This window comes from Vanacampus margaritifer, chromosome 3, assembly GCF_051991255.1.
Source record: "Vanacampus margaritifer isolate UIUO_Vmar chromosome 3, RoL_Vmar_1.0, whole genome shotgun sequence".
Classification (NCBI taxonomy): domain Eukaryota; kingdom Metazoa; phylum Chordata; class Actinopteri; order Syngnathiformes; family Syngnathidae; genus Vanacampus; species Vanacampus margaritifer.
In genome coordinates this window covers 13,668,871-13,693,272 of record NC_135434.1, presented here as the reverse complement: position 1 = coordinate 13,693,272, position 24,402 = coordinate 13,668,871, and the positions used below count along the sequence as shown (strand labels likewise).

The window sequence follows — 24,402 nt, the reverse complement described above, 5'->3', positions numbered from 1 at the left end:
ATGGTCGTAATGACTTGGTAGTATATGAGCACGCCACGGCGGGAGCGGCCCGTTGCATTGTGGGCTTGTCAATCGCTTGTCGGCATTCTTTCAAAGTTGCCCTGTGGAGCCATAATGGGCTTTTCCATTAAAGCCTTGTTAATGATTACTCACCTGAGCCTTTGCTGAAAGGTCACGGGATTAATTGTCTCTCCTTAATTGCCCAAAAGTTACATTTTTTGCAAATCCTTACGGCTTTTATATAAGGACCACACTCACGAGGGGAAAAAATATATCAAAGGCAAACTTAAAGGAAAAAGGTGGTGTTTCTTTACAGCAATGTCAAAATTCTATTTACTTTTGAAGAACTTATTTCTATGCAATTGTATTTTCATGAAATAAAATTCTCTTAAGCATCAAAATATTTTTTTTATATATATAAATGAGATTTTTTTTAAATGATGTAACATTACTACTTTTATAATTTATTTATAATTTTTATTTTACATAATAATAATATTCTGACTTGGATATAAATGTAAGTTTTCTCATAATATTACAACGTTATGCATTTTAAATATATTTTCTCCCAAAATATTTTTCTCTTGCACCTTTGTTTTCCTGGTAATGTTTCAACTTTTATCATATGAAATGAAATTAAAATTGATCTTGAAAAGCTGACTTGTGTGTCAATGCTACTACTTTATTATTATACAGAAACAAATGTAGGAATTAGTTTTACAGGTTCTTTAAATGTAGTTAAATTATGACCAGATGTGTTTTTGTTCCCAACTTTTTCCTGGAAATCTAATGACTTGTGTTACTCTAATAAGGAATCAATAATTATATTTCAACTTCATTCTTGTAAAGTTAGATTTTCTTTGACTAAAAAAATAAAATCACTTAATTCTGTTCAGTACATTAGTGTTGAAAAAAATTTTTTTTAAATACTTTTTGCCTCTAAAATTATGACTTCATGACAATAAAATCAAAAGTTTTTCTCGTAAAATAACATTTTATGGTAATATTAGGAATTTAACATCCCCTTTTCAACCATAAAACTTAAAACAACAACATATTTTTCTTAATATTTATAATTTTGTCTAGTATAAACTGTTTTCTTCTTCATAAAATTCCAAATTATTATTGTAACATTTTGAGCCTTTCTTGCAAAGACTTATGGCTCTATTCTAGTAAAATTGTGCCTTTTCTCATAATATTAAAACTATACTGTTAGAAAATTCACACTTTGAAGCTGTTGGACTAATGCAAATTAATTACATTTGTGTACCACCTCTAATTGCTTTGCATCATACTTTGAGTTTATTTGCTACAGTACATTGTTTTATCATCATTTCTGGATATTCTATCAAAGAGAAAAAAAAATAACCGCAATAACTTTGTCTAAGTGCTGTGTCACAATCAATATATAAGACGATAACTATTACTTTATTTTTAATGGACTCTAAAAGCACTAGTATGAAAACTTAAAAGCAAACTCCATTAAGGGCCAAAAATGGTCCTTAGTCCATTCCTTTTTCAAAGCACACACACACACACTCAAAGAATCTCCTCCATCCAGATGAGACAAACAAAAAGGCAAACTTTCATATAGTTTAAGTTCAATTTCCTCATATTTTTTCCTTTTCCTTTTAATGACTCACATCCTCAAGCCTCTGCCACATTTGGATGTGGGCCCCTAAAAGAGAGCTTGAGCCATTAGAAAGGATTTTTCATTACTAAATGTAATAGGGCAAAGAAAATTACAGCTGCTCGAGCATAGAGGTTTTTTTTTTCTTTTTCCCCAGGATTGTTCCTGTGCTTTTTACCTTGATGATGGAAGCAGTACAGTGCAGCTGCATTGGGGCCATTAGGAGAAATTAGCACAGTGCTCTCTTCCCATATGTGCTCCACCCCCTCCCCTACCCCATGAAGCATCTCTGCTTTATGCTATTTGCAATTGGGAAAGATTCATTCAAACTAAAAAGGGGAACGAGCGTGTATTTTATCTCCGGCCTGACACGAGTGGGCAGCTGACGTAACCACGTAAAAATAATATCGCAAATGGAAAGGTATTAGGGACGGACGAGCGCTTCCGTCGATGCCTCTCTTCAAATATGTGGCGCATGCAGTGTGTTTTTGAAGGAAACTGACCATTGGTTACATTGTTCAATAAGGTCTCATCATTTTATAGCATTCGGGCATGATGGGGCAGTTGGCTATGACTCTTTTTAAAGTATATGATCTAGAAAGCACAATATATAGGAAATATTCAAAAAAGGAAATCCTATAAAGGTGCCTGTAAAGTGAAAACAAATATTTATTCCTATTTGACACACCAGAGTGCCAAGATTGTCAGTGATTGGAGCTAAATTCTCTGAGGCTTTACGGCCCCTTGAAGGGTCACCCATGGCAAACAGGTCAGGGGATGAAGAGGAATAAAAAATATTTGTCCTCTTTGCGTGTTCCAAAACTTGAAGACAGATTTAATGTAAGAAAAAACCCCTTTGCAAAACTGATTTTAATCTAACAGAGATCTCTGGACATCGTGACAGGTTCCAAACATCACATAACAGGTGGAATTTCAGAGTGCCAAATGTGCCTCTTCCGCATGTAAAATGGCTTCTTATAGTTAAAACCGACCGCCTCTCTTTCATTTGTAGACAAAACATACTCTCTGGGTACTTTCCCATGAGCGATGGCGAAAACAGAGTCAGGGGTGCGTGTTCGAAACAGATTCTGTTCTCAAGGAAGGACCAAATGTGTTTTCCCACAGAGAAGGAACTTCTAGACCAAATAATATGTCCCAGCTTAAGGTCAAATTATACTGAGTTCAACACTACTTGCTTTACACGTCTATAAAACCTTTCAACATGGTTAATATAAAGAATTAAGATGTTAATGATGTATAACAATGGTTAATATATGAAAATAAAGAATTTAAATGTTAATAATATCTAACAGGGATCAGACAAAGCACAGCTGACAGACCCCCATGGGCCCCGCTCTGGAACCAGACCTGGATCTGGGGGTCTGGTTTCCGGGCCTAAAGGCCAAGCTACACCAATCTGACGCCGGGAGTCGGACATCATGCATAGCATACATATATCACAGGCAACCCCTCCTCCCCTGGTTTCTTTAGTGAATTTGCCTGCGTCTCCCATTAGGCCCCACCCATACTCATTAGCACAAAACAGGCTATTAACATGCATGGTTGGGTCTGCATTTAGACGCTCAACCTGATTAACTCCTAATGAAGCAAGACTAACGACATGAATGGAAGTCCCCACAGCAGTATAGCACAGCACACTACATGGAGGCTACGGGACTGTACATAAATTCAATGCACACAATTCATTGGGCAGGCCTATGCATGCATTTTTATGTGTAACCTAAAATAGTCTAAGATCATATATTGTTAATCAATAGAAGACTTCCCAATTTGATTTTTGTCTTAATAGTATAATTTTATTCTACTATTTATGACCACAGCAGTTTGATTTGAACAAGTAAATATTTGTAATACAATAAATTATAATCCTGTGCCGTTAAGGCTCCCCCCCCCCCCCATGTTAAATTATGCACAAAAATGTTCAGATTTTCTCAGAAGGATTTTTGTAAAACCATGAATTAGATGCATATTTCTATTTTATTAACAAATAACAAAACATTGTCTTTTCCCCCTCATATTTTGACGTTTGTAAGATGAAATTTTATTTTTCATTTCGAGTTTATTCCTTTAAAATGAAAAAAAGGCTATATATATATATATGTGTGTGTGTGTGTGAGGAATCTGTTCTTTAAATATTTGTATCAATATAGTATGAATTGTAGCATATAGTGTTTATTTTCTGTATACTGTATTCTCATAAAATTGCAGCATCTTCTTCACCATTTTCACTTATTTGTAAAAATATGCATTGACTTGTACATAATACATGTGTTATTATAGTAATAATTATACTTTATTCTTATGAAAATACAACTGTCACAATATTTTTAACAGTAACATTCTGAGATTTTTCTTATTAATGTATTTTTTTTTTTTTTAAAACAAATGCACATCTCCAAGAGACTCAAACTGTTTGGGACATTGGATTCACTTTATGTTGCATAAACCATTGTTTTTACGTGCATGGCAGTATTGCAGAAAATATGAACTATTACCACAGTTACTTGACTCTTTTGTCTTAACCGTGTAGGGCGCAACAACATGCGAGTTCTTTCTACATGAACGTGTTATCAATGTTAAATAAGCTATATGGTCTTTAAAAGGTCATCATTCGCTTTGGTAAATGCTCGAGCAGCTAGTTAATGGGATATATTCATGAATAACAATTACAAGAGTTTTGATATCATGTATTTTCATGGCATTGGATTGCACATCCGTACCGTACTGTACATCAAATACATTTCATCCACCATCCAATCCCATTAAAAGGTGGAGGAACATTGCAGCATACCAAACCTTAAATTGAATTCATTTGATCTCGGATTAAGTTTGTGGACAAACAGCAACAAGCTCTTGTGCGATGGCTGATAAGAAACAAATGATTATTATGACTCTTTCATTTATAGCATTTGCTTTCTATGGCATTTAATCAAACCTTGAAACGTTTGTCTTATCTTGAAGAATCATTGGAAGTTTATTAGAAACAAAAAAAAGTCAAATGTACACAACCAAACCACTTTTCAAACAATTGTACACAGTTAATATGAAAGCGTCAACAAGTTTGTGTCGCGCATTCACTCATTAGGATCAAAACAGAGGAGCGCTGTAATGACAAGAAATAATCAAAAACCATGAGCTTTTCCTCATTTTCCTTTCCTCTTATTTGCTCCCCTGGGGCGACTTTATTGAAGACCTGCACTGCCCTTGCATATTCAATCATTTCACCAGCCAGACGTAATGGATGTAATGAATGAATGCAAAGCCGGCAATTCATTACAGCAATTTTGAATAGAAACTCGGGTCCTCTGCCGCACTCTTCTCATTACAGTTCAAAAATATGCCTTGCAATTCAGCATTTAGTAGAAATTTGACATTTTAATGCACATGGCGTAATGAAGGACATTGCATGGGGGAAATAGTTCCGTGAATAAATGAATGAAATCCTCCTCTAATGACAACATGTGATATTCGCTTGCGGCAGATGGGATCCATTGCGACACGGATTCACACGTTGTCTCCTCCAGATCGGAAGCAGAAGGGTGGCTTGATTGCAGTCATTTCGCAAAAAGGGGAACAAAAAACACCTAGTCTCATTAAAAGACCTCTGCTCATGTTAAATGTCCATGTTCTAATTACCGCCCTGCTCCCATTCTCATTTCCTGTCTCGCACCCTGTGCTCCAGCTCACGGCAGACCCCCTCGGTGACAGGCTCGGCCTGGGTCACTACCGCTCCCCTGCCCCCGCCGCCCACCTCCACCGTCATGAGGCAGCACATGTCCACCAGCTTCTCCTGACAACGCCTCATGCCGTCATCCAGCTGGGACCTTCGGGCCGGGTCACGCCTCATCGCACCCTTCTCGGCCACAGTGAAGCCCAGCAGGCCCGTCAGGACCCGGTCGGACAGCTCGGCGTCCAGGTAGCCGCTCCCGTCCGACAGCGTGGCGCGGATTCGCCACAGGCCGTCACTGGCGCTTAGTTTGCCCAGGAGCGTGACGATGAAGGCTTTGATTGTTATGCAGGTGGGTGCGGGGATTTCGTCTAGCAGACACAGGTAAGTAAAGGGGGGAGAGGTGAGGGTGATGTCACCCAATGGTTCTGAGGTGGGACTCCCACCATGAAGTACACTCTCTTTACTAACTATTTCATTTCCAGGTAACTGGCTGGACTGTGCAGCTTGTACTCTCTCCTCATCGAATTCAATGCCCGCAGGTAAATAGTCCATATCCTCCATGACGTCACCCCCGACCGGTTCCACGGAAGCTTCACGCAGAGGAGCTGAGGGAAAGGAGTACTGAGCACCTCCCTCAAAGACCGCGGCGTCCAAATCGTCCAGCGCGAGGTCCACAAAATCCTGGTCTGGAAAACCGTCATCGTAGACATCGTGCTCCGCAGGGTCTTGCCGGGAAGGCGAGGGTTCGACGAGGTCGGACTCCGCTTGCTCGTTACCGCGGCGACCATTTGGGAATGAATTGACTCTGCTTACACTGGAGCGCATTGAGGCTTCACTTCTAGGAGAGAAGGTCATAATGAACTAAAAAGATGGATTTACACTGCATGTCTAAGTAACCACGTACTATTTAATTAATCTTAATGCATGTTCAAGTGCTGATATCACTGTTTACATTTGACACATATCTTTTCAGGTGTTTTTTTTTGAGGGGGGCGGGGGGGTCTACCCATGACAGACATGCCAACCAAACTTCATGTTGCTAGGTGAAACTGGCTTTTAAAAAACAAACCCAAAATAACTATTTTTACTTAATTAGGTTAACTTGAAATAATTATCTGCGAAGAGTTTTGAGACAGATAAATAGAGGAACTAATGTGCTCATTTGGCATATTTTATTCCAAGTAGAATAATTCCAATTTCCGTCTACAGTCTACAACGCGGAAATAAAAAAACACATATCCTTACAGAAGCAGCCCATTTTTTTTTTTTGCTTGACGTGCGACATCTTTATTCAAAACCAGAGCAATAAATGATGACAAGCAGGCTTAAATCTAAAATGTCATGGCGATTACGACCGAGCTGAGGAGTTTTTGTGACAAAATGTCAAGACATCACAGTGACAACCACCCACCTGCTGGATGAGGCATTCAGGTTGCTGACGGTGGAGCTTCTAGAGGACAATGTAGAAAACTGGCTGAGCGTCCTGTAGCCACTGTCTTGAACAGGAGTGACCGGAAGCCTCCCCACCACCTCCTGGTGCTCTTCCTCCTCCTCCTCTTCCTGGGCCTGCTCCACACTTGCCAGCAGCTCTAGATCATCTAGCTCTATGTCCTGCCCTCCCTGGTTTGCAGCACCAACTAAAGAGTTTTGGTAGCGTGAGTGATATAGGTAGCACATAATCAAGTTAAAACAAGATACCGTAGAGCAGGGGTCGGCAAACAAGAATAATAAAAAAAAAAAAAATCTGTCTGGCGCCACAAGACATTTGAACATTGTGATGACCAAAACAGAGTGTTAGTGTTAGTCTAATGTACTGAGGGCCCAAAAGCTAATTAGAGCTGAATCACAATACCAATTTATCCAGCATCCAATTCATTTTCTTCTACCCTTTTTGTAATTTTTCATACTTCCCTTTTCATAGATTTTTTGACTTTTCTGCCTTTATGACAAATTTCTGACATGTTTGGTTATTTTATGAACATATAAAGTATTTAAATATATATATTATATGTGTGCTATCAAATTTCTGACATTTTTGGCACTTTTTTCAACATTTCCTGGCATTTTTTTTTAAAGATTTCTTCTTTTGTTTTTTGACATTTTTTTAGTTACTTTTTGAACATTTTGTTTTCTGCTTCTTCTTTTTTAATCACGTCTCTGACTTTTTTTGCAATACCAAACATTTAATGGGAATTTTCAGCCTTTCTTCTTTTGTTTTTGGACGTTTTATGGTTACTTTTTGAACATTTTCTTTTCTGCCTATTTTATTCAATTCTCTGACAATTTTGGCAATTTCATGGACATTTTATGGTATTTTTCTGCTTTTCTTCTTCCTTTTTGGACATTCTATCATCACGTTTTTAACATTTTAGGCAATTTTTAAAACTTTTTCATCTACTTTTTTTCTGACAACTTAAAAATTTGGACTGACATTTTTGAATATTTAATTAATCATTTTTCATGTGATCATTATTTAATTTAAAGAATATTTTATCTAAAACATATAAATAAATATGCTAAAAATATATTAATTTTTACAACAACAAAAAAAAATTGGAGATCCACAAGGACCCACTAGAGAGGAGTGGCTTCACAGCCACAGGTTGCAGACCCCTGCCATATAGGTTCTTACCTTGGTGTGATGGTGGAGCTTCTCCCATGACTTCCTCTTCCTGCTGCTGCTCTTCGGGTAGTCCCAGCACCCGGCATAGAACTCTTCCCTATCAAAACAGTGAATGTATTGCTAAAAGAAAACCTACCTTTGATTTTTTTCACATTTGAGAAAACCAACCTGGTTGTTGCGTTCGGCCAAGTCCTCCACTTCCCCACCCAAGACCTTCACATTGTCCGGTCCCAACAAAAGCATTCCGAGTCTGCAGATCATCTGCCCTTGCAGCTGCAGCTTCACGCCAGGCCTAGAGGTTGAAATTAGGAACCATCATTTGTGTTTCTTTCTTGTCTTGTGTGTGTGGTACGTCACCTAAGAGCTGGGCTCAGTGTAGGTATCATCTGATACTCCATGGCCTCCAGGCTCTGGACACCATCTGTCACCTGCAACAAAGATGACAATCATCAAAATCTATCGATTTTAAGGGGCCGTCCACATCATAAATGGCCCACGAACCTGCAGCAGGAGCATACGTGTGGGTCTGGCCTCCCATGGCCTCTGAGTGTACTGTGTGACAACTGAAACGTCGTCATTGGCGCAATCTGTGCCCCTCCATTGCTGCAGCTGACCATAAGCAGGCTGACTGATGTCCAGTAATGAGTCAACCTACAACAGAGAGGAAAGCTCCAGCTCGGCGAACTGTCTTTTGCGTGCTGCTTTTATTTTTGCCTGCTGAGTGACTCAGTATTGCCCTCAAAAATTGTGACATCTAAGACCGCCGCCTGTGGCCAAACAGATGCTACACACAAATACAATACAATACATGGGATCTTCTATGGTCAAACACAAACTGTTCATTTGTCTGCATTCCCGTAGGAAATAATGGAAATAGACCCTTTATTAACTAAACAGAAAATGGGTAACATGTTGGCATACATAATGGTCATGAATGTGTAAAAATAGAAAACATGAAATATTAAAGGCCACAAACAACAAAAAGCACTCATAAATGACAAGCTAATGCAAAGGTGAGTCCCTAAAAATACTGATATGTGGTTAAGTTCCAAATTGTACGAGCTTAGGTGTGTTCCACTGTACTGTAAATTGAAGCGGGTTAGGGTTATGTGCTGCTGGTGTTTCTTTCGCATTTAATTCTCACAAATCCTAATTAATGTCCCCTATTCTTGGTCTGATGAAATGACGCTTACTTTCATAAATAAGTGACCAGGATAGTTTGTACCTGTACACAGAAAGTACCGCTGAGCTGAGTCTTGTGGACTTGAGCCAGTCCCTCAGGCAGAACTGGGCAGTCTAAGTCCTTCAGGTCAGTCAAGAGCCACTGGTCAAACACCTAATGTAATAAGGAATGGTGGGCTTTTTTGTAGTTACAGGCTGGTGGTAAATACAGAAATCCTACTACTGTATTGTAGTAGTTCTGTAATTTCTGTTTTGAAACCTCAACTGTAGCACGTGAATCTAACTGAATATTCAGATGTGAAGTCAACACAAAACCTTTCATTGCAATATGTTCTATGTAGCATCACTCGTCTAAACACAGTATTCTGATAAATATTACAAACATTTAGAATATGACATAAGTAGCAAAATCCACCCGTTTTTAGAACCCTGAATTGTCCAAATGTTTTGAATTTCAGCCTCTCAACATGATCTATTCTCAGATTTCTCCAGTCGTCCATGAAATCAGATTGAATATCTTTGAGTTGAAACACCATAAAACATTTGCAAACATCTGCTTTTACTTGGGAAAACAACGATCAACATTTTTGCACATTTGATGACATATTACGAAACAAATCAGTAACTTGAAACATGATAAAATCATGTTGGTGCATTATATGTGCTGCTAATTTGAAAGAATGTTCTGTTATTGAATAAACGGACGGACTGTTTTTATTTATTCAATTCATCGACTAATAAACAGGTTAATCGATTATTAAAATCCATAAAGATTGAATGTCTGCAGTATTGCTTAATAATTGCCAGTATAACACATTCCTACACACCTGTTGGTTAATTTGCTGCTGCGACAGCCTGCCCACACCCGCTGCCTCTTCCTGTAGCCACTCCACACAGGCTTCCAGCCAGACAAAAGGCACCCGGACATGCCAGAAGGACTGCAGCCAGGCTTGGGTCACCTGGACCATAGCCTGAGGAGCCATGAGCTTGTCTTGTACATTCACCGAACCGCCACACTGTTAAAGACAATGCACGCCTCAGTTCGGGGTTTGAATCTTTGCAAGTTCGAATATTCTCACGTGCTTGCGGATACTACGACATTCCAAAATCATGCATGCAACAGTGTGATTAAAAACTAAATTGTCCATTGGTGCGAATGTTGTTCTGTGATTGATTGACAAACAGTTCAAAGTGTACGACGCCTCTCGTCCAAATGTCAACTTGGCAAGTCCGACCCGAGACCCTAATGAGTACAAGCAGTGTAGAAAATAGACAGATGGATGTGTCATAAACACACAAGCTTTCATAAGGCGTCAAAAGAAATGACACGCGTATACACTGTAGATCACTCTAATGAACGCCATATTGAAAACGAGCATAAAACAAATGTATCATACGCTTTAAAACGTTCCAACTTAAAAGTAAACATACTTACCTCGAGTAAAAGAACGGCATAAAAGCGCCACTATTTTCGCAAGTCAAACAACTTCCGGGAGACGAGCCTGTCCAAACGCTCATAATCGTGAGTGATCGCAGTAAGAGCCAATCAGAGTTTTGCTTGAAGGCGCTTTTCGCCCGCGCTCCACCAATCGCCTCACGCGTTTAGCTACGCAGTTCTTTTCCAAATCGCAAGAAAGGGAAGTGGCAGCCTGCGAGGCGTCTCACCGCACGTTTGGGTTCGTACACTCCTCAGTTGTTGGTTTTGGTGATACATTTCGAGCTCGAAATAGCACGGGACCGTTCGTGCGCCATTATAAACCGCGCCGCTGTGAATAGAGTGAGTCACTGGCGTCACGTTGATTAAGTTAGTTAACATGGCTCGCGCCACTCCTGTGCAACTGATTTTATAGCAAGATGGCGAAATTAGCTTTCGAGAGCTAACTGCTAGCCTGATGTCGTTTGATGTGTACCCCATATTACTCGCTATTTGTCGAAGCAGACACCCCGTGGATTCCAGAAGTGTTGTAGCTTCTTGTCTACGGAGAAAATAATGTACGGTTGAAATCGGCGCGACTGACATTAAATTGTAATTTAATTTGACTAAGCGCGTAGCTAAAGCTAACGTACGCGTATCTAAGCTAGCCACCTTGCTAGCGTATCCTGTTTGTTTCGGTCACGAACCCTAGTCAGCTAAACCTTAGCTATCACTACGTTGGCCACGCTATTTCGTTAACATTTAAATAATTACATCGGTTATTGACACTTAACTTGTTATTTGCTGATCTTTAATTGGATGTGTAATTGGTCAAATCGGCATGTTAGTTAATGGCTGATGTACGTAACCTGCTTCTCATCCAACATACCTAAAATAATATTGTCGACCATATTCGCTATTATCACATATGCTGATTAGAACTGATCAATTGGACGAGCATTGTTAGTACATACCAACTACCTCGTAAATGAATTTGCTTATCAAATCAACATTAACCACGTCCGTTTCAGCCGTCGAACATATATATATATTTTTTTATATAGACAACTAGCACAAAAATGTATAAAACTTAATGTAATATGAGAATTTAGAGAAATAAACTTTTTTAAATATAGTGTTATCAAACTGCAATTAATAAGGAGTTACAATATATAAGTAGTTTTTTTGCCGTGACAGACAACTCTCCTGCTAGTATTATTTTGCTGTGAACTGCTTTGATTGATCCATCACCTGTGCTATATATTCTTGGACTGGTGTGAATAGCTATTTTAACGTGATTTACGGTAATAGTTTTTTTAGCAGGTTTAGCAGGTGCAGATTTGCAGGCTGCCGCGAGTCATTCACTATGTGTCGTTCCTGTCTTGCTCACCCCCTTCTTTCTGGTTTCACAAAGTTTTAATTTTGCCCCGGAAAATAGTCTATCGACTTTACCAGCCTCGTAGTTCTCGCACGTTTCACAGTAGAATAACGCTAGGTGGCGAGTTGGAGATCACAGCAAAATAACCACCATGTTAATAATAGGGCTGAACAATTGCTTTGTCATATCTAGCGACTCTCTTTACAGAGTGCAATGCGTGGCGCAATACATTTAATTTACGAGTCCTTGTCATCTATGTGTTTGACGTTTATTACCAGTACTTGAATGTGTGTCACATTTAACACTCACATTTGTAGCATTGTTTTTTTTATTTTTTTTTATTATCAAACCGTTTCTAACTGGTTTGTGTGCAACCCAATTCATTATAGTATACAGAACTTGTTTTAGAGTGCTAAAAAATATATTTATTTTTCGTTTTAGGTGCAGTCCTCATTTTGATATTGGAGACCAATTTGATACTTTAAATTATACATGTGAGTGAATCCAAGCCAAATATTTTGGTTATATAAAGGGCTACATAAAATAAAAACCAACACAATATGATCAGATTAGTCAACTAACCGTGACTAGTTGACAAGAAAAATAGTCATTTGGGGTAGCCCAATAAATATATGTATTTCTAAAAAAATAAAATAAAAAGCCTAACAAGCCCCAATAAATCACCAGTAAATAATGCCAATAGAACATAAGTGACTGTGGCTCTCCTTGCTCACACACAAGGGCATCACACTATCTGAATTGCTCAATTATTTGTAATCTTGCAGTAATTTCCCACCAGTGACGGCGCATTTGAAGCTCACTAATGTCTAATTTTGTCAAAGCAAAAAGTCAACCAAGCGGCCGCTTGTAAATCAACTTACGAAGCTGGGGCATCTATAAGTCAAGGCACCACGCAGTTTAGTTGCTTCTCTTTTGTTGAACAGGTTTCAGTAGTGCCAGTTCCTTTTTTGTATCTTTGCTCCGTAAACCAAACCAAGATTCCCAAGCAAACACATTAAATTAAATAGTTACTCACCCACCCCCGTCCACCACTCTCTCACGCTATGTTGACAGATTACCACAGCCAAGCGGATCCTGTTTTCTTATCTATCCCTGTTGTCACCTGTTGTCCGGACCGGTGTGCCTGCACCTTGTTTTTCCACGCTCAGAGAGCATCATGGACATCAAAGACGAGACGCAAGACGATTCCTCATTCAGCACCGAGACAAATGGTAATATAATAACTGCTATTTGTGGCCACCCACCCCCAAAGATAATAGCTAACAAGTGATTTGATTTTAAAAAAACAACAACAAAAACGCACCACAAGTGTCTTGGATGCTAGCATGCTTGCAGTTGTTGGATGCTGTAAAAACATGATTCAGTAATACATAGACACTCCAATTTTTGTTTTACCTTGTGTTTACTAGCTAGCAGTTAACATCTGATCAGTGATCAACTTTACTTCCACCAATGCCAAAAGCCATCCTGACTTTTCTGTGTGTCCACATACTTAATGACATATTGACTTCTCGTGTTCTTCTTCCTCTCATGCTCTAAAAACAAAAAAAAAATTCTGTCTGAACTGAGGTTTAAGGGAGTTGTGCTTATATGATATGCTGATGTTGCACATAGGGACAGGCTAGTGTTCAAAGTTTGTTTGTTATTTGAGGATTGTTTTGGCCAACCTCCCAAATTGGCAAGCTGTAAGGAGTTTGTTTTTTGCGGTTCCACTGTTTTTTTACTTTTAAGTGGATGGAATGTTAGCCGGCGGCTTCATGCTGTCTGTTTATCTTCTTTGCGGCAGGTAAGCGTCCCGCCGAGGATGCAGATCAGCAGAAATCATTTAAGCGCTCCAGGAGCTCAGACGAGATGATTGAGCTCCGCATCCTCCTGCAGAGCAAAGTAAACGAACCATCCTTTTTATTATTTTTTTTATGTTGTAAAAAAATATGTATTTGTTGAAATACCATCTTATTGGTGGATTCTTTTTTTGCCTGTATCCCTTTCTGTGTAATTTTTGTTAATTTCTGTCAACTTTATTTTTAACTGACAGAATGCAGGAGCTGTAATCGGGAAAGGTGGGAAAAACATCAAAGCTCTTCGTTCAGACGTGAGTATATGTGGAAGTTTTGTTCCTCTTGTTCCTCTATTCCCCCTTTCCACAGCCTCTTAAAACCTCCTCTAATGGGCAGACGGGTTTTTGTTTGATAGCTTTGTCCCAGAGTAACTCTTTTGACGTAAGTTGACCATGTTAACCTAGTTTAAGATAGACCAGTCAGTCCTACTGTTAAGTGTTTCTACCTCTGAATGATAAACATCAAAGAAGAGCACAGTGTGACGTTCAGGTAACCTGGCCAAATCTTATTTCATTCAGTCGTTACCTCCAGTTTGCCCTCCCCCTCCCTTCTCCCGCTGTCTTCTGGTCTGTTCCCAAACGTTAAACTCTTCATGTTCTTAATATGCCATGACCTCTCTTTTCCAATGTCACCTTCTCTCCTCCTCTCTTTGCCAAACCAATCTCTGAGAGAATTCAACACACACATGATCAGTGTAGAGCCTGTATATTAAAACTGTTTCCCCTCTCCCCTCTCCCTTGTTTATTATTTTGCTGTTGACATTTTTGCCCACTTCCTCCTCTGTTGCCCATGTTCTGGACGGCCCCTCCTGCGCCCGCCCGCCCACCTGACACCCCGGTTGGCCCTGCCCATAATCGCGCCCCGTTCTCTAAACGGGCGCCTTACTCGAATGACATCCGCGCTCGAATGGCCCCGGCCCCCCTGCCCATGCCACCACGCCCAGTACAATGCCAGTGTGTCAGTCCCAGACAGCAGTGGGCCCGAGCGGTATGTCCCTAAGCTCCTCCCTCTCACTGCCTGACTACAGGTCAAACAGACGAGAAGATCAGTCATATAGTCATCCTGCCTCTTTCTCAGCTCACTGTATTTGATAACCTACTTGTGTTCACTGTATTGTAGCCACAGTTATATATATATATATATATATATTTAAAAAAAAAAAAAGATGTCCGATAGTGTGTTTTTACGTACCTTTTTGTTTTTTTTTGTCACATCAGTTTTTTTTCAAGGTTTTTCAGTCTGCCACTGGTCTTTTTCCTCTATCTTGTTAGAATCTGATTTTTGTTGTGCCAGCCAAAATGCATTTGTTGTTTTTATTCATGATTTTTTTTTTCCTATCTTCCGCCCTCTCTTAAGGTGAATGTTATGGGTTCTTTATTTGTGTGTTAGTCCCATAAATCTTCAGCTGTGTCTTGCGCCGACCCATTCTTTCCTTGTTTCATTATACAACAAGCCTTAGCCAACCACCCGTTTCCTGGTACTGTGTTTGTGTCCTTGCTCACCTGCCCTTTGCTTCATGTCGGTGTTACCATTAATTGCTGCAATGGTTCAAACGGACAGGATGCCCCTGTCCCCCCAATCCTGCTCATATCTGCATCATTTGTTTTTATATTATGGCTTCTCCCATTATCACCTTATTGGCACTTGAGATAGTAGTGGAAATCTTAATGTTACCTCTAGTACTTGCATTCATCAGTTGACTTTTTATTTTTTCGCTTAGTGGGTGCAGACATCAATAGTCAAACTTGCTGTTCAAAATAGTTTGTTCATATGTTTACTCTGCTCTTTAATAGCTTGTTTGATATATGTAGTCTAAATCCTAGCTAGTACTGTCGTGGCCACCCACCCCAGATTTATGCTTGTCAGTTGTCTTTAGTGTGCATTGGTGCTATTTTCTATTTATTTTGTCCCCACCAGCCAGATCGTACCTAGATTTCACTCTCCCGTCTTGCCCCTCCAGTGGTCACTGATTGCTCTCACTTTCTTTTGGTTTCCCTTTTTCGTCTTTTTTTTTTTTTTTAATTTTTATCTGATCTGGACAAAAAAAAAAGTCACTTTGTAATCACCTTATTGAGTTTTGTAGCTTTTTGACAGCTACAATGTGGCATTATCAGCTCTACCATTTCAAGTTAAGAAAATAACGGACCTAATGTTTGAATAATTTTGATTAGGTTGAACAAATGGACTTTGACTGTTTTTCTTGTTGATTCTTTGAACTAATATGCTTTTTCCCCCCCTTCCTTCCGGGATGCCTCATGGGGCTCCCTGCACCCCCACTTTTGTTCTTTTTGTTTGCCACTGCCTTGTCATTGGCATGTGCAACATAAAGCATCCTGTGCATCTGCGCTGACATAGAGACCATCGGTGAGATCATGCTTAAGATCATCCCTACACTGGAGGAGGTAAGGCCCCGACATGTTTGCAACCTTTCACACTGAATCAAGCGAATGAGCTAAATCAACCTATCAACGTGGTCCGCAGTACCAGCAGTACAATGGCATGGATTTTGAGTGTGATCTGCGTCTACTGATCCACCAGAGCCTGGCTGGCTCCATCATTGGAGTGAAGGGAGCCAAGATTAAGGAGCTCAGAGAGGTATTTTTTTTACCTGTAGAATGAAACAATCAAAGTGCGTTACTTGAAACAATGGCTAAGTTTAACATTTTGTATTTCAATAAATGCTGTCTATATTTAATACTACATAATGCAACAACATTCTTTGTCAAAAATCTCTCTACCTTTTATTTTGTTAGAAAGACCTGTATTTGAGGGTGATGAACTATGATTAGGGCTCACAAATAAAACTAAAAAAATCCCTGTATCATAAATGGTAATTATAATTGCAGCAAACCCCCCCCCCCCCCATTTTTTTTATAAATAAAATAAATTTGGATAAGCTGGGATATACTGCCAATAAGTATTTAAAAAAAAAAAAATTGCAAATAGATCAATCCGGGCGATACAAGTGACTGCTATACCACATTTCTTCAAATAGTCACCGCCACTCTAATAGATGCCATGCCTTGATTAGTCACCAGTTGAACAAATATCCATTACACCGCAGTCCTCATTTTTCCCAACGGGGTAAACATATAAAAACTAGTCTTATGATAAACCTCATTATCACAATGCACACTGCCAGCAAAGCAGTTGTGAAAGCGCTAAAGATGAGAGAAACTGAGTTTCAAGCATTACATATTCTAAAATTAAGCAAGACTCGATGCCCAACCCTAGTAAGAATCAGAATTTTGTGGAGGATGTATGGATGTACATTTTTCTGCCGGACACCTTTATTTTCCCATTTGGACACCCTATCAAAAACATTATACCCAACTCTTAGTGGTTGTATTTTTGCAAAACGTTTTTGGAATTATAAAAATACTTTTGCACAAAAACACCTTGCCTGATGAACGCCAAAATCTAATGGATGCCTAGTAGTCTCAGCAGTTGAATACGCATCCCAGGCAACTATCATTAATTGCAATATTTCTACAGATAAATACCTCCCCGTTGAACACATTGCCCCTAATAGATGTCGGGTACTCTGCAGTTGTTTAAATGAATTCCCCCGAGTATAGTATGCTGTAATTGTAGGAACACACCGTTCCTTTTTTTTGGATCAGGCAACACGATGTAAGCCTTTTCCGCTGATAATCAGGTGCTGTATTGTAAACATGTCCTCTTATGTGCATTTTCCTCCAGAATACAAAGACCAGTATCAAGCTGTATCAGGATTGTTGTCCTCAGTCAACAGACCGCGTTGTGCTGGTCGGTGGTAAAATGGAGCGTGTGGTTGAGTGTATCAAGACCATGCTGGAGGTCATCGCTGTTGTAAGTGAGAGAGAAAGACAAAATATGTTTGGCAGCCTTTTTCTACATGAGATACAAGTTTGAGTTCCTAGCATGGATTTTGGCGCTATATTTGACGTTTTTAATGAGTATCATATATAGTCTGTCTATAATGTGCATACATGTTTCAAATGTATAACTGGAGTCATGCAGTGGGAATCCAGTCTTAAATATCGCCCCAATCCTCCATGTCGCAAAATTTTAATTGGTCATCATAGGCTCTCTCATAGCTGAAAGCCAGAAATACAAGCGTTGTGTCAAAACACAACATATGTACACACCTTTGTCTGATCAAACAAAACAAAAAGCACTTAAAAGAAATGTGTACCTCTAAACGCCAGCAAAAGAAGAGCCTAATAAATATGCTACACTAGTAGCATGTCATTCATGAACTAAATTAACTAAACTACTTGTAACTGAATAAAAATTGGGCTAGCAGTGTGAATCCAACTGTAAATGATTTTGAGCTCATGATCCCATAGTTTGCTTTCTTTTTGCAGGCTCCCATCAAGGGCCGCGCACAGCCATACGACCCCAATTTCTACGACGAAACCTATGAATATGGAGGCTTCACGATGGCGTTCGAGGACAGAGGAGGCAGCAGCAGCAGCAGCCGCCGGCTAATGAGCAGCTTCTCCATGAGAGGTAGCAGGCCAAGCGCAGGCGACCGCGGCTACGATCGGATGTCCTCCAGCAGGTCGTCGCGGGGGCCGCCGCCCCACTCTCGCAGGGATTATGACGACATTAGTCCCCGCCGGGGTCCTCCCCCGCATCACCAGAGCAGGAACCGCGGCCACACTATGTCCATGGGTCGCTCGCACAGAGGCGGGTAAGACGTTTGTTTCATCCTTCTTGTCATACTATAAATTGAAATGAAATATACACGTGTTGTTTGTATGAGATGTTGGTTGCTTGCTTTTGTTTCTATAGTGTACACACTTGCTTTACATCGTCACTTTCATTGGATAAATGGTGTCCAGTTTTTTTGATTGAAATTCAGTGCTGTGCAATGCACACAGGGATATATTTATCAGTATTCCATTTCATGAAGTGTATGTTTTCATGCCTGGGTGTCTCAGTGTTTTTGTCTTCTTTTTTTTTCTTCTTTTTTTCATCTCCATCTTTTCCACAGAGATGATCGTTACTATGACTCATACCGTGGCTCAGATGAAAGGTCAAAGTAAGTTGTTTTTTTTTTTTTCCCCCGTCTCCCCTCACCTAAAGTGCTGCTCCCCTTATTGTTTGCATTATTCCTCTATTTGTCAATCTCAATAATTGATTCCTTGTCCCAGTTCCCCCTTTCTAATAGTGGTCTTTTGAGTGCTGAATGAGTAGTGTGATCTCCCCTTTGCTAATGACCCCTTTTTTATGTGTGGTGTGGGTGAATGTCAGAGGCTAGTACAAAACTGCTTACAGGGAGTCCTTGGTTTATAACGGCCTTGACACGAGGTTTTGAGATTACAAGATGCACACAATGAGCTGACGAGTTTGTGCAGCGGCGTAAGAATATGTGGTCCTGTGGCACAAGAAGGCAAAGCTCAATTGCTGTCGTACTTATTCCCCCCCCCCCCCCCCCAATTTAATCTGGCTAATATTTATGTCCTAGAAAGTTACTGCAAATTTGACCCTACATGACTGCGTTCGTGTTCCAACTTGCGTACAAATGTGTGTTAGTCATAGGAACAGAGCTCAGTTGTAAACGCCCCCTTGGCCTTTACATTTTGCCATTAGTACTGTAGAGAAATACAAGCAGACCTTATAACCACAGCAATATGAATATGCTACAAACAAAAATACTTTTTAGACACAAGGATACTTAATGTAATGTAAAGCGTTTTAAACAACACACACATAAAACAGCGTCTTGAGACTACAAGTGACATCCTATAGCAAGGTAGCTGTCGAGTGCAAGAAGCTAACCTAGCAGTCTACACCATCACACTGCACTCCTTGTCAAAATGGTCAAATGGATGGAGTCAAATAGACAACGTTGGTCTTGGTTCACACAAAGCTACTCAATTCTGACAGTCATTCAAGTCATTGGGGAGTATATTCTAGCGGACAAATATGCTTAGGCACAACTGCAGTGTTTCTGTTTTAAATGAGTCCATTTATGTCATACCAAAGCCACCTTGTCGATGCAACAAATGCTTCTAAACATAACGACTGAACATATGGAAATCAGGGGAAGCAAATCAGATTCCAAACAAATGTCCTCGTCGGTAGTGGCAAGGCTAGCAAATAAATGCACATTATGAGGGGCGGGAGCAGCAGCAGCAGCAGCAGCCCTTGGCTCTGATCTTCATCACCACCACCTGTCACTCCTCTCACCATAACACTGTCAGAGCTGTTCCTGTGACTGTGTGGGAAGATGGCTGGGAGGAAATGTGTTTATACTGTAATCTTGCTCAGCGTGTGTGTGCAGGTTGACCTGGACCGCAATTTCTTTTCCTTTCCTCCCCTTGGAACATTTTCAAGCATTTTTTTCCTAAACATTTTCAATTTTTTTTCCACCCCCACCCTCCCTCTCTCTCTCTCTTTCATTACCAGTGACAGAAGAGGTAGACCGGATCGCTACAGCGATAACATGGTTAGTGACCCTTGCTAAATACATGCAGCTCGCGGGGTGCCGGCATCCTGAAGCTAGTGCATGCTGCTCGCTACCAGTTTGTGACAAGCTGTGATTGTGCATTGTATTCCACTCCGACCAGAGCTTTATTAAATACCAACAGTTTGCCCGTACGTACCAGCCATCCCTTTGAAATGACTGTAATCGCTGCAGCTGGAGGCATCCCATAATAATCTGTTATAATTGCCCTCTTACTGTGTACTTTTTCATGGCCAGCTTGTTTTTCTGTACAAAGAGAGAGTGGCGGTGACCACAGTTGGTTGCTAGGCGACAACGCTTTGTTGACAGACTCTCTCACCCACCCGCCCTCTCTGAGAGCTGGCAGGATACTGCCTGCCGTTGCCCAGCAACAGCGTTTTGAATTGCCTGTTGCCGTGGCGACAGCAGCCGCTGAGTAGCAGGTGAAAATGGGGGCTGATAGCAGGCGGGGGGAGGAGGAGGAGCCTGGCATATGGATGAAAATTGGGTGGCTTTTAGTTGAGTCTCGTCCATTGATGATACATGTTCGTGTACATGCCGGTCTTAGTTTGCACTCCTCGTGCAGGATGCGTACAGAGATGTGGCCTGTTGGTAACCTCTGTCCTTTTCTCTTTGTTTTTCACAGAGCAGTGGAGGATATGGTGAGTCGTACACCTTTTCTATGACAAAAATGAAGTGATTATTAAACTATTTAAATTTGTCTCTAGGTTGGCATTAGGGAGGTCGACCATAGCCTAGAGAAATTACATTATACATGCAACAAATTCTGAACTTGTGTAAAATAGAAATACATTATCTTTTTATGTAATTGCATGTGTGATTTTATTTTATTTTTTTAATTGTCCAAAAATGTCATTGAGCAATGCTGTATTCTGTCTTGTGCAGACAACAGTTCCTCCTGGGATAGCTACCAGTCAGGTGAGTCCAAAGCTGGCATTCTTCTGCATTTTTTGTTTTTGTTTTTAATTGACTCTCTGTTTTGTCCGAATGGCACCAAAGAACATAATTAGGATTGGGCGTGGGCAGAATCATGTTGTTCTGCCAATAATTAGCCTTTGGAGGTAGTATCGGAGTCATAACAGCGTTACCGCGATAGCGGTGTGAAGTTTAACACTCATCCTCCGCCCTGTTATACGTCACACCATGCACGGACGCCTGCCGTCCTCTAATTATCTGTTTGTGGGATGCACTGTCCCAGTGTGAAAGCGCCTGCTGTTAGGGCAACGTCCCACTTTCACTGGGAAATGTGCAAAAGGCAAGCAGATACATGCTGTGGCTTTTGTTAGGGCTCAGATTTTTTTGGTGTGTGTCTGTGTTAAGTAAGATCACAATTACACCCCTCGAATGGTGTTATAACTGTTGAATCTCTTGGGCTCAGGTGGACGGGGCTCCTACAATGACCCGGTCATTACCACCACACAAGTGACCATCCCTAAAGATGTGAGTAACCTGCCTGATGTGTATTATTATTACGCTTTAAATTAAGCGGGTGTTTACTAATTGAGTACAGCATGACATTGAATGCTTACTATTTTGAAGAAAGAAATGGAAATGGCCTACAATGTAATCTCACATGTGAATATGTACTCTGTATATCCCCAAAACACTTATTTTTAATTATTCTCATTTGACACATTGTTCCCATATGTGCCTGGTTTGAATCAAATTAGAGTGGTGGTCCCTGACTAATATGTCTGTACACCTGCTTGTTTACCTTTGCTCCTTCTCCTCCCCACCACCGTCACATCTTCCAATGGCTCATGCCAGCTGGCGGGCTCCATCATCGGCAAGGGGGGCCAGCGGATCAAGCAGATCCGGCACGATTCCGGCGCGTCCATCAAGATCGACGAGCCTCTGGAGGGCTCAGAGGACCGCATCATTACTATTGTGGGCACCCAGGATCAGATCCAGAACGCTCAGTACCTTCTACAGAACAGGCAAGTTCTACTCTGACCCCCTTCGATCTAAACTACTTTGATTTTTGTCTCTACTGCAGGGGGGTAAGGGAACCTTGAGACAATTCTTAAAACAAATTTGGATGAGTTTGTATCTTCTGCAAATAGTGGAAATTCCCTATAAATGGCAGCTTTGAAATGAACAGGACATCCTGTTCATCTTCATGGCGTTTGCCTACATCCATGTTGAGCGGGGCGAATCTGGTGGTGAGGGACCTGACACTTAAAAAAAATAAATAATAATAATTAAAAAATACTCATTAATATTGTCAGGATGTACGGGTTTCAGTTGAGTATGATAAGCCAGAAGAATGGAAACAGGACAAAATTTCAATAAAACCATTAGGAATGCTTATGAAAAAAGGCCCCAAACTTTTAAACCACAGAAGTTAATAGTTGGAAATGCATGTTTGGCTGCATCACATGGTTTCATAACTTTATGGCTATTGATTGATGGGCAGAAGAAAAAGGTGTTCCCTGCTCCTGTTCAGTGTATTCAAAAAAACGTTGTGCTAGCATATATCTTTTTAGCAGACACGCTACGTAATTTCTGAAATTCTGTGTTTAGAAATGGTTGTGTCCATGCTGTATTTCTAGTTTCTCTTGCCTGCTGTCTTTCCACTAACACCCTTCCTTTCTTCCCCATGCAATCTGCAAGTAGTTCAAACCTTCCTCTTATACTAAACGGCTACGGAGAGGCAATATTATTTATTTATTTATTTTTGCCTTTGGACTCTTCAAGATTCCTTTCATTGGAAAAAGAAAAAATAAATATCAAAAATGGCCCCCAGCCCCTCCGTAGCCATTTCAGTGTGAAGCAGGGAGTGGAGTGATTCTTCCCTTGGCCGCTGCTGTGTGGAAGACTAGTGATTTTGTTGTTTTTAGTTAGATCAAGTGACAACAAATCACAGTCTGCCAAATAGCAGGGGGCTCCTCCTCTTCTGTCTCCCTTGGCAACCAGTAGGCACGTATACAACACACCACTTCCTCTTTTTTGTCGACGCTAATACAGCTGTACAACCTGCTGCTTGCTGCTGTCTAATTAGCGGTGGTGTTGCCATGGTAACTAACCCTGCCTCCCTTTTTCCTCCCTCTCCACCCCCTTCAGTGTGCTGCACCTGCTTGGACTCAAGGACTAACCACCCTCCATGTTTATTTTTTGATTTTTTTTTTTTTGCCCACACAATTGTTTTCTCACTCAAACCCCGCCCCTCCCTTCCCCCGCCCGTCCAACCACACCTGCCGTAGTATATGCATTAATGTTTATTTTTTTTACTTGTTAATTGATATTCTTGTGCATTTTACTCTTTATTTCAGTGTGAAGCAGTTCTCTGGTCAATTGCTGTAGACACCCCCCAGGATTGACTCGAGCAGATTACCCCTTCCCCTCCCCCATACACAGCCCCCTCAGACTATTAATCTGGATTGTGGGTCCCTTTTTGGTTAATTTTATTTTTATATTTTAATGCGATGTTCAACATTCCTGTTCATCAAAGATGTTCTGCATTTAAAAGAAAATTTAGTTTTGTTTTTTTTAGTTAACCTGCTTACTTTTGAAAATACGCTTAGCAAAAAATAAAATTTATTTCTCCTGGCAATGAAAATAACCTTATTTGTGATGCTTTTGTGTGTGTGTGTAGTGCAAACTCACACTTCCCATTACTGCTCAAAATCATCCACTATGTAATACTTCTTGTTAACAGTTTTGGGATGTTAGGACGCGCAACAGGAGACACTGGCTAATCTATCAGAATAATCGTAGGTGTTGTTGTGTGATTTAAATTCAGTAGTTTCCATGCAGTTGGATTTTTTTGTTTGGAAATTTAACTGAAAAATAAAAACTCAATGTCAGTGCTCTCGACTACAGTCGATTGGTGTTCATGATGTAAACATGTTTGTCAAATTGTAAAATGAATAAAGTTGCCACTTTTTACTCAGCCTATCTTGTTTTTTCCTTGTTTATTATTTAGCCACAAGTGCATTGGGCAGGGGGATTACAGGGTGCCTTTCCTCCCTAGTTGCCTAATTTTGAGTCTTTTTTTTTTTTTCAGGCTTTTTGAGTTCAAAATGAAAATTTCAATTTATGGGCTTTGAAAGACGCATACATTCATAAATGCTCTGATGGTAACATTTTTTGTCTCACGTGTGTTTAAAATGGTCCAATGCAATGGCTTTTTAATTTTTTTTTTTTATACAGATTTGAATTTTTGTGA

The 24,402-nt window shown here is 40.3% G+C and overlaps 2 protein-coding genes across 8 annotated transcripts; one reads left to right on the top strand and one right to left on the bottom strand.

Moving 5' to 3' along the window:
- Positions 1–4,419: 4,419 nt before the first annotated feature.
- rmi1 (RMI1, RecQ mediated genome instability 1, homolog (S. cerevisiae)) lies at positions 4,420–10,704 on the bottom strand. 3 transcript variants are annotated; one of them, XM_077560792.1, is made up of 9 exons: positions 10,562–10,704; positions 9,954–10,142; positions 9,170–9,280; positions 8,446–8,595; positions 8,302–8,372; positions 8,113–8,236; positions 7,954–8,041; positions 6,733–6,958; positions 4,420–6,156 (listed from the first exon to the last, which is right to left on the bottom strand). In XM_077560792.1, the coding sequence occupies exons 2-9, from the start codon at positions 10,107–10,109 to the stop codon at positions 5,304–5,306; spliced, it is 1,779 nt and encodes a 592-aa protein (XP_077416918.1). In that variant the 5' UTR covers positions 10,110–10,142; positions 10,562–10,704; the 3' UTR covers positions 4,420–5,303. The 3 variants fall into 3 exon arrangements, with proteins under 3 accessions (XP_077416918.1, XP_077416917.1, XP_077416916.1); XM_077560791.1 differs by lacking the exon at positions 10,562–10,704 and adding an exon at positions 10,310–10,535 and having other exon boundaries at positions 4,424–6,159; XM_077560790.1 differs by having other exon boundaries at positions 4,425–6,159.
- Positions 10,640–24,126, top strand: hnrnpk (heterogeneous nuclear ribonucleoprotein K). Of its 5 annotated transcripts, none has more exons than XM_077560793.1 (16): positions 10,640–10,802; positions 12,993–13,150; positions 13,726–13,823; positions 13,975–14,031; positions 14,721–14,764; positions 16,107–16,179; positions 16,259–16,372; positions 17,480–17,608; positions 18,127–18,455; positions 18,759–18,806; positions 20,177–20,216; positions 20,860–20,875; positions 21,120–21,152; positions 21,613–21,674; positions 22,002–22,171; positions 23,507–24,126. In XM_077560793.1, exons 2-16 carry the CDS (start codon positions 13,096–13,098, stop codon positions 23,535–23,537), a joined length of 1,299 nt encoding a protein of 432 aa, XP_077416919.1. In that variant the 5' UTR covers positions 10,640–10,802; positions 12,993–13,095; the 3' UTR covers positions 23,538–24,126. The 5 variants fall into 5 exon arrangements, with proteins under 5 accessions (XP_077416919.1, XP_077416921.1, XP_077416922.1 ...); XM_077560795.1 differs by having other exon boundaries at positions 23,298–24,126; XM_077560794.1 differs by having other exon boundaries at positions 10,778–10,903.
- The last annotated feature ends 276 nt before the right edge of the window (positions 24,127–24,402 follow it).

Coding starts and splice junctions, on each gene's coding strand:
- rmi1 (XM_077560790.1), bottom strand. CDS start 10,109: ATGGCTCCTCAGGCTATGGTCCAGGTGACCCAAGCCTGGCTGCAGTCC. Junction 8,237..8,301: donor ACACTGAGCCCAGCTCTTAG/GTGACGTACCAC, acceptor TTCAACCTCTAG/GCCTGGCGTGAAGCTGCAGC. Junction 6,160..6,732: donor CTGAATGCCTCATCCAGCAG/GTGGGTGGTTGT, acceptor CTTCTCTCCTAG/AAGTGAAGCCTCAATGCGCT.
- hnrnpk (XM_077560793.1), top strand. CDS start 13,096: ATGGACATCAAAGACGAGACGCAAGACGATTCCTCATTCAGCACCGAG. Junction 16,180..16,258: donor TCATCCCTACACTGGAGGAG/GTAAGGCCCCGA, acceptor CGTGGTCCGCAG/TACCAGCAGTACAATGGCAT. Junction 22,172..23,506: donor CAGTACCTTCTACAGAACAG/GCAAGTTCTACT, acceptor TCTTTATTTCAG/TGTGAAGCAGTTCTCTGGTC.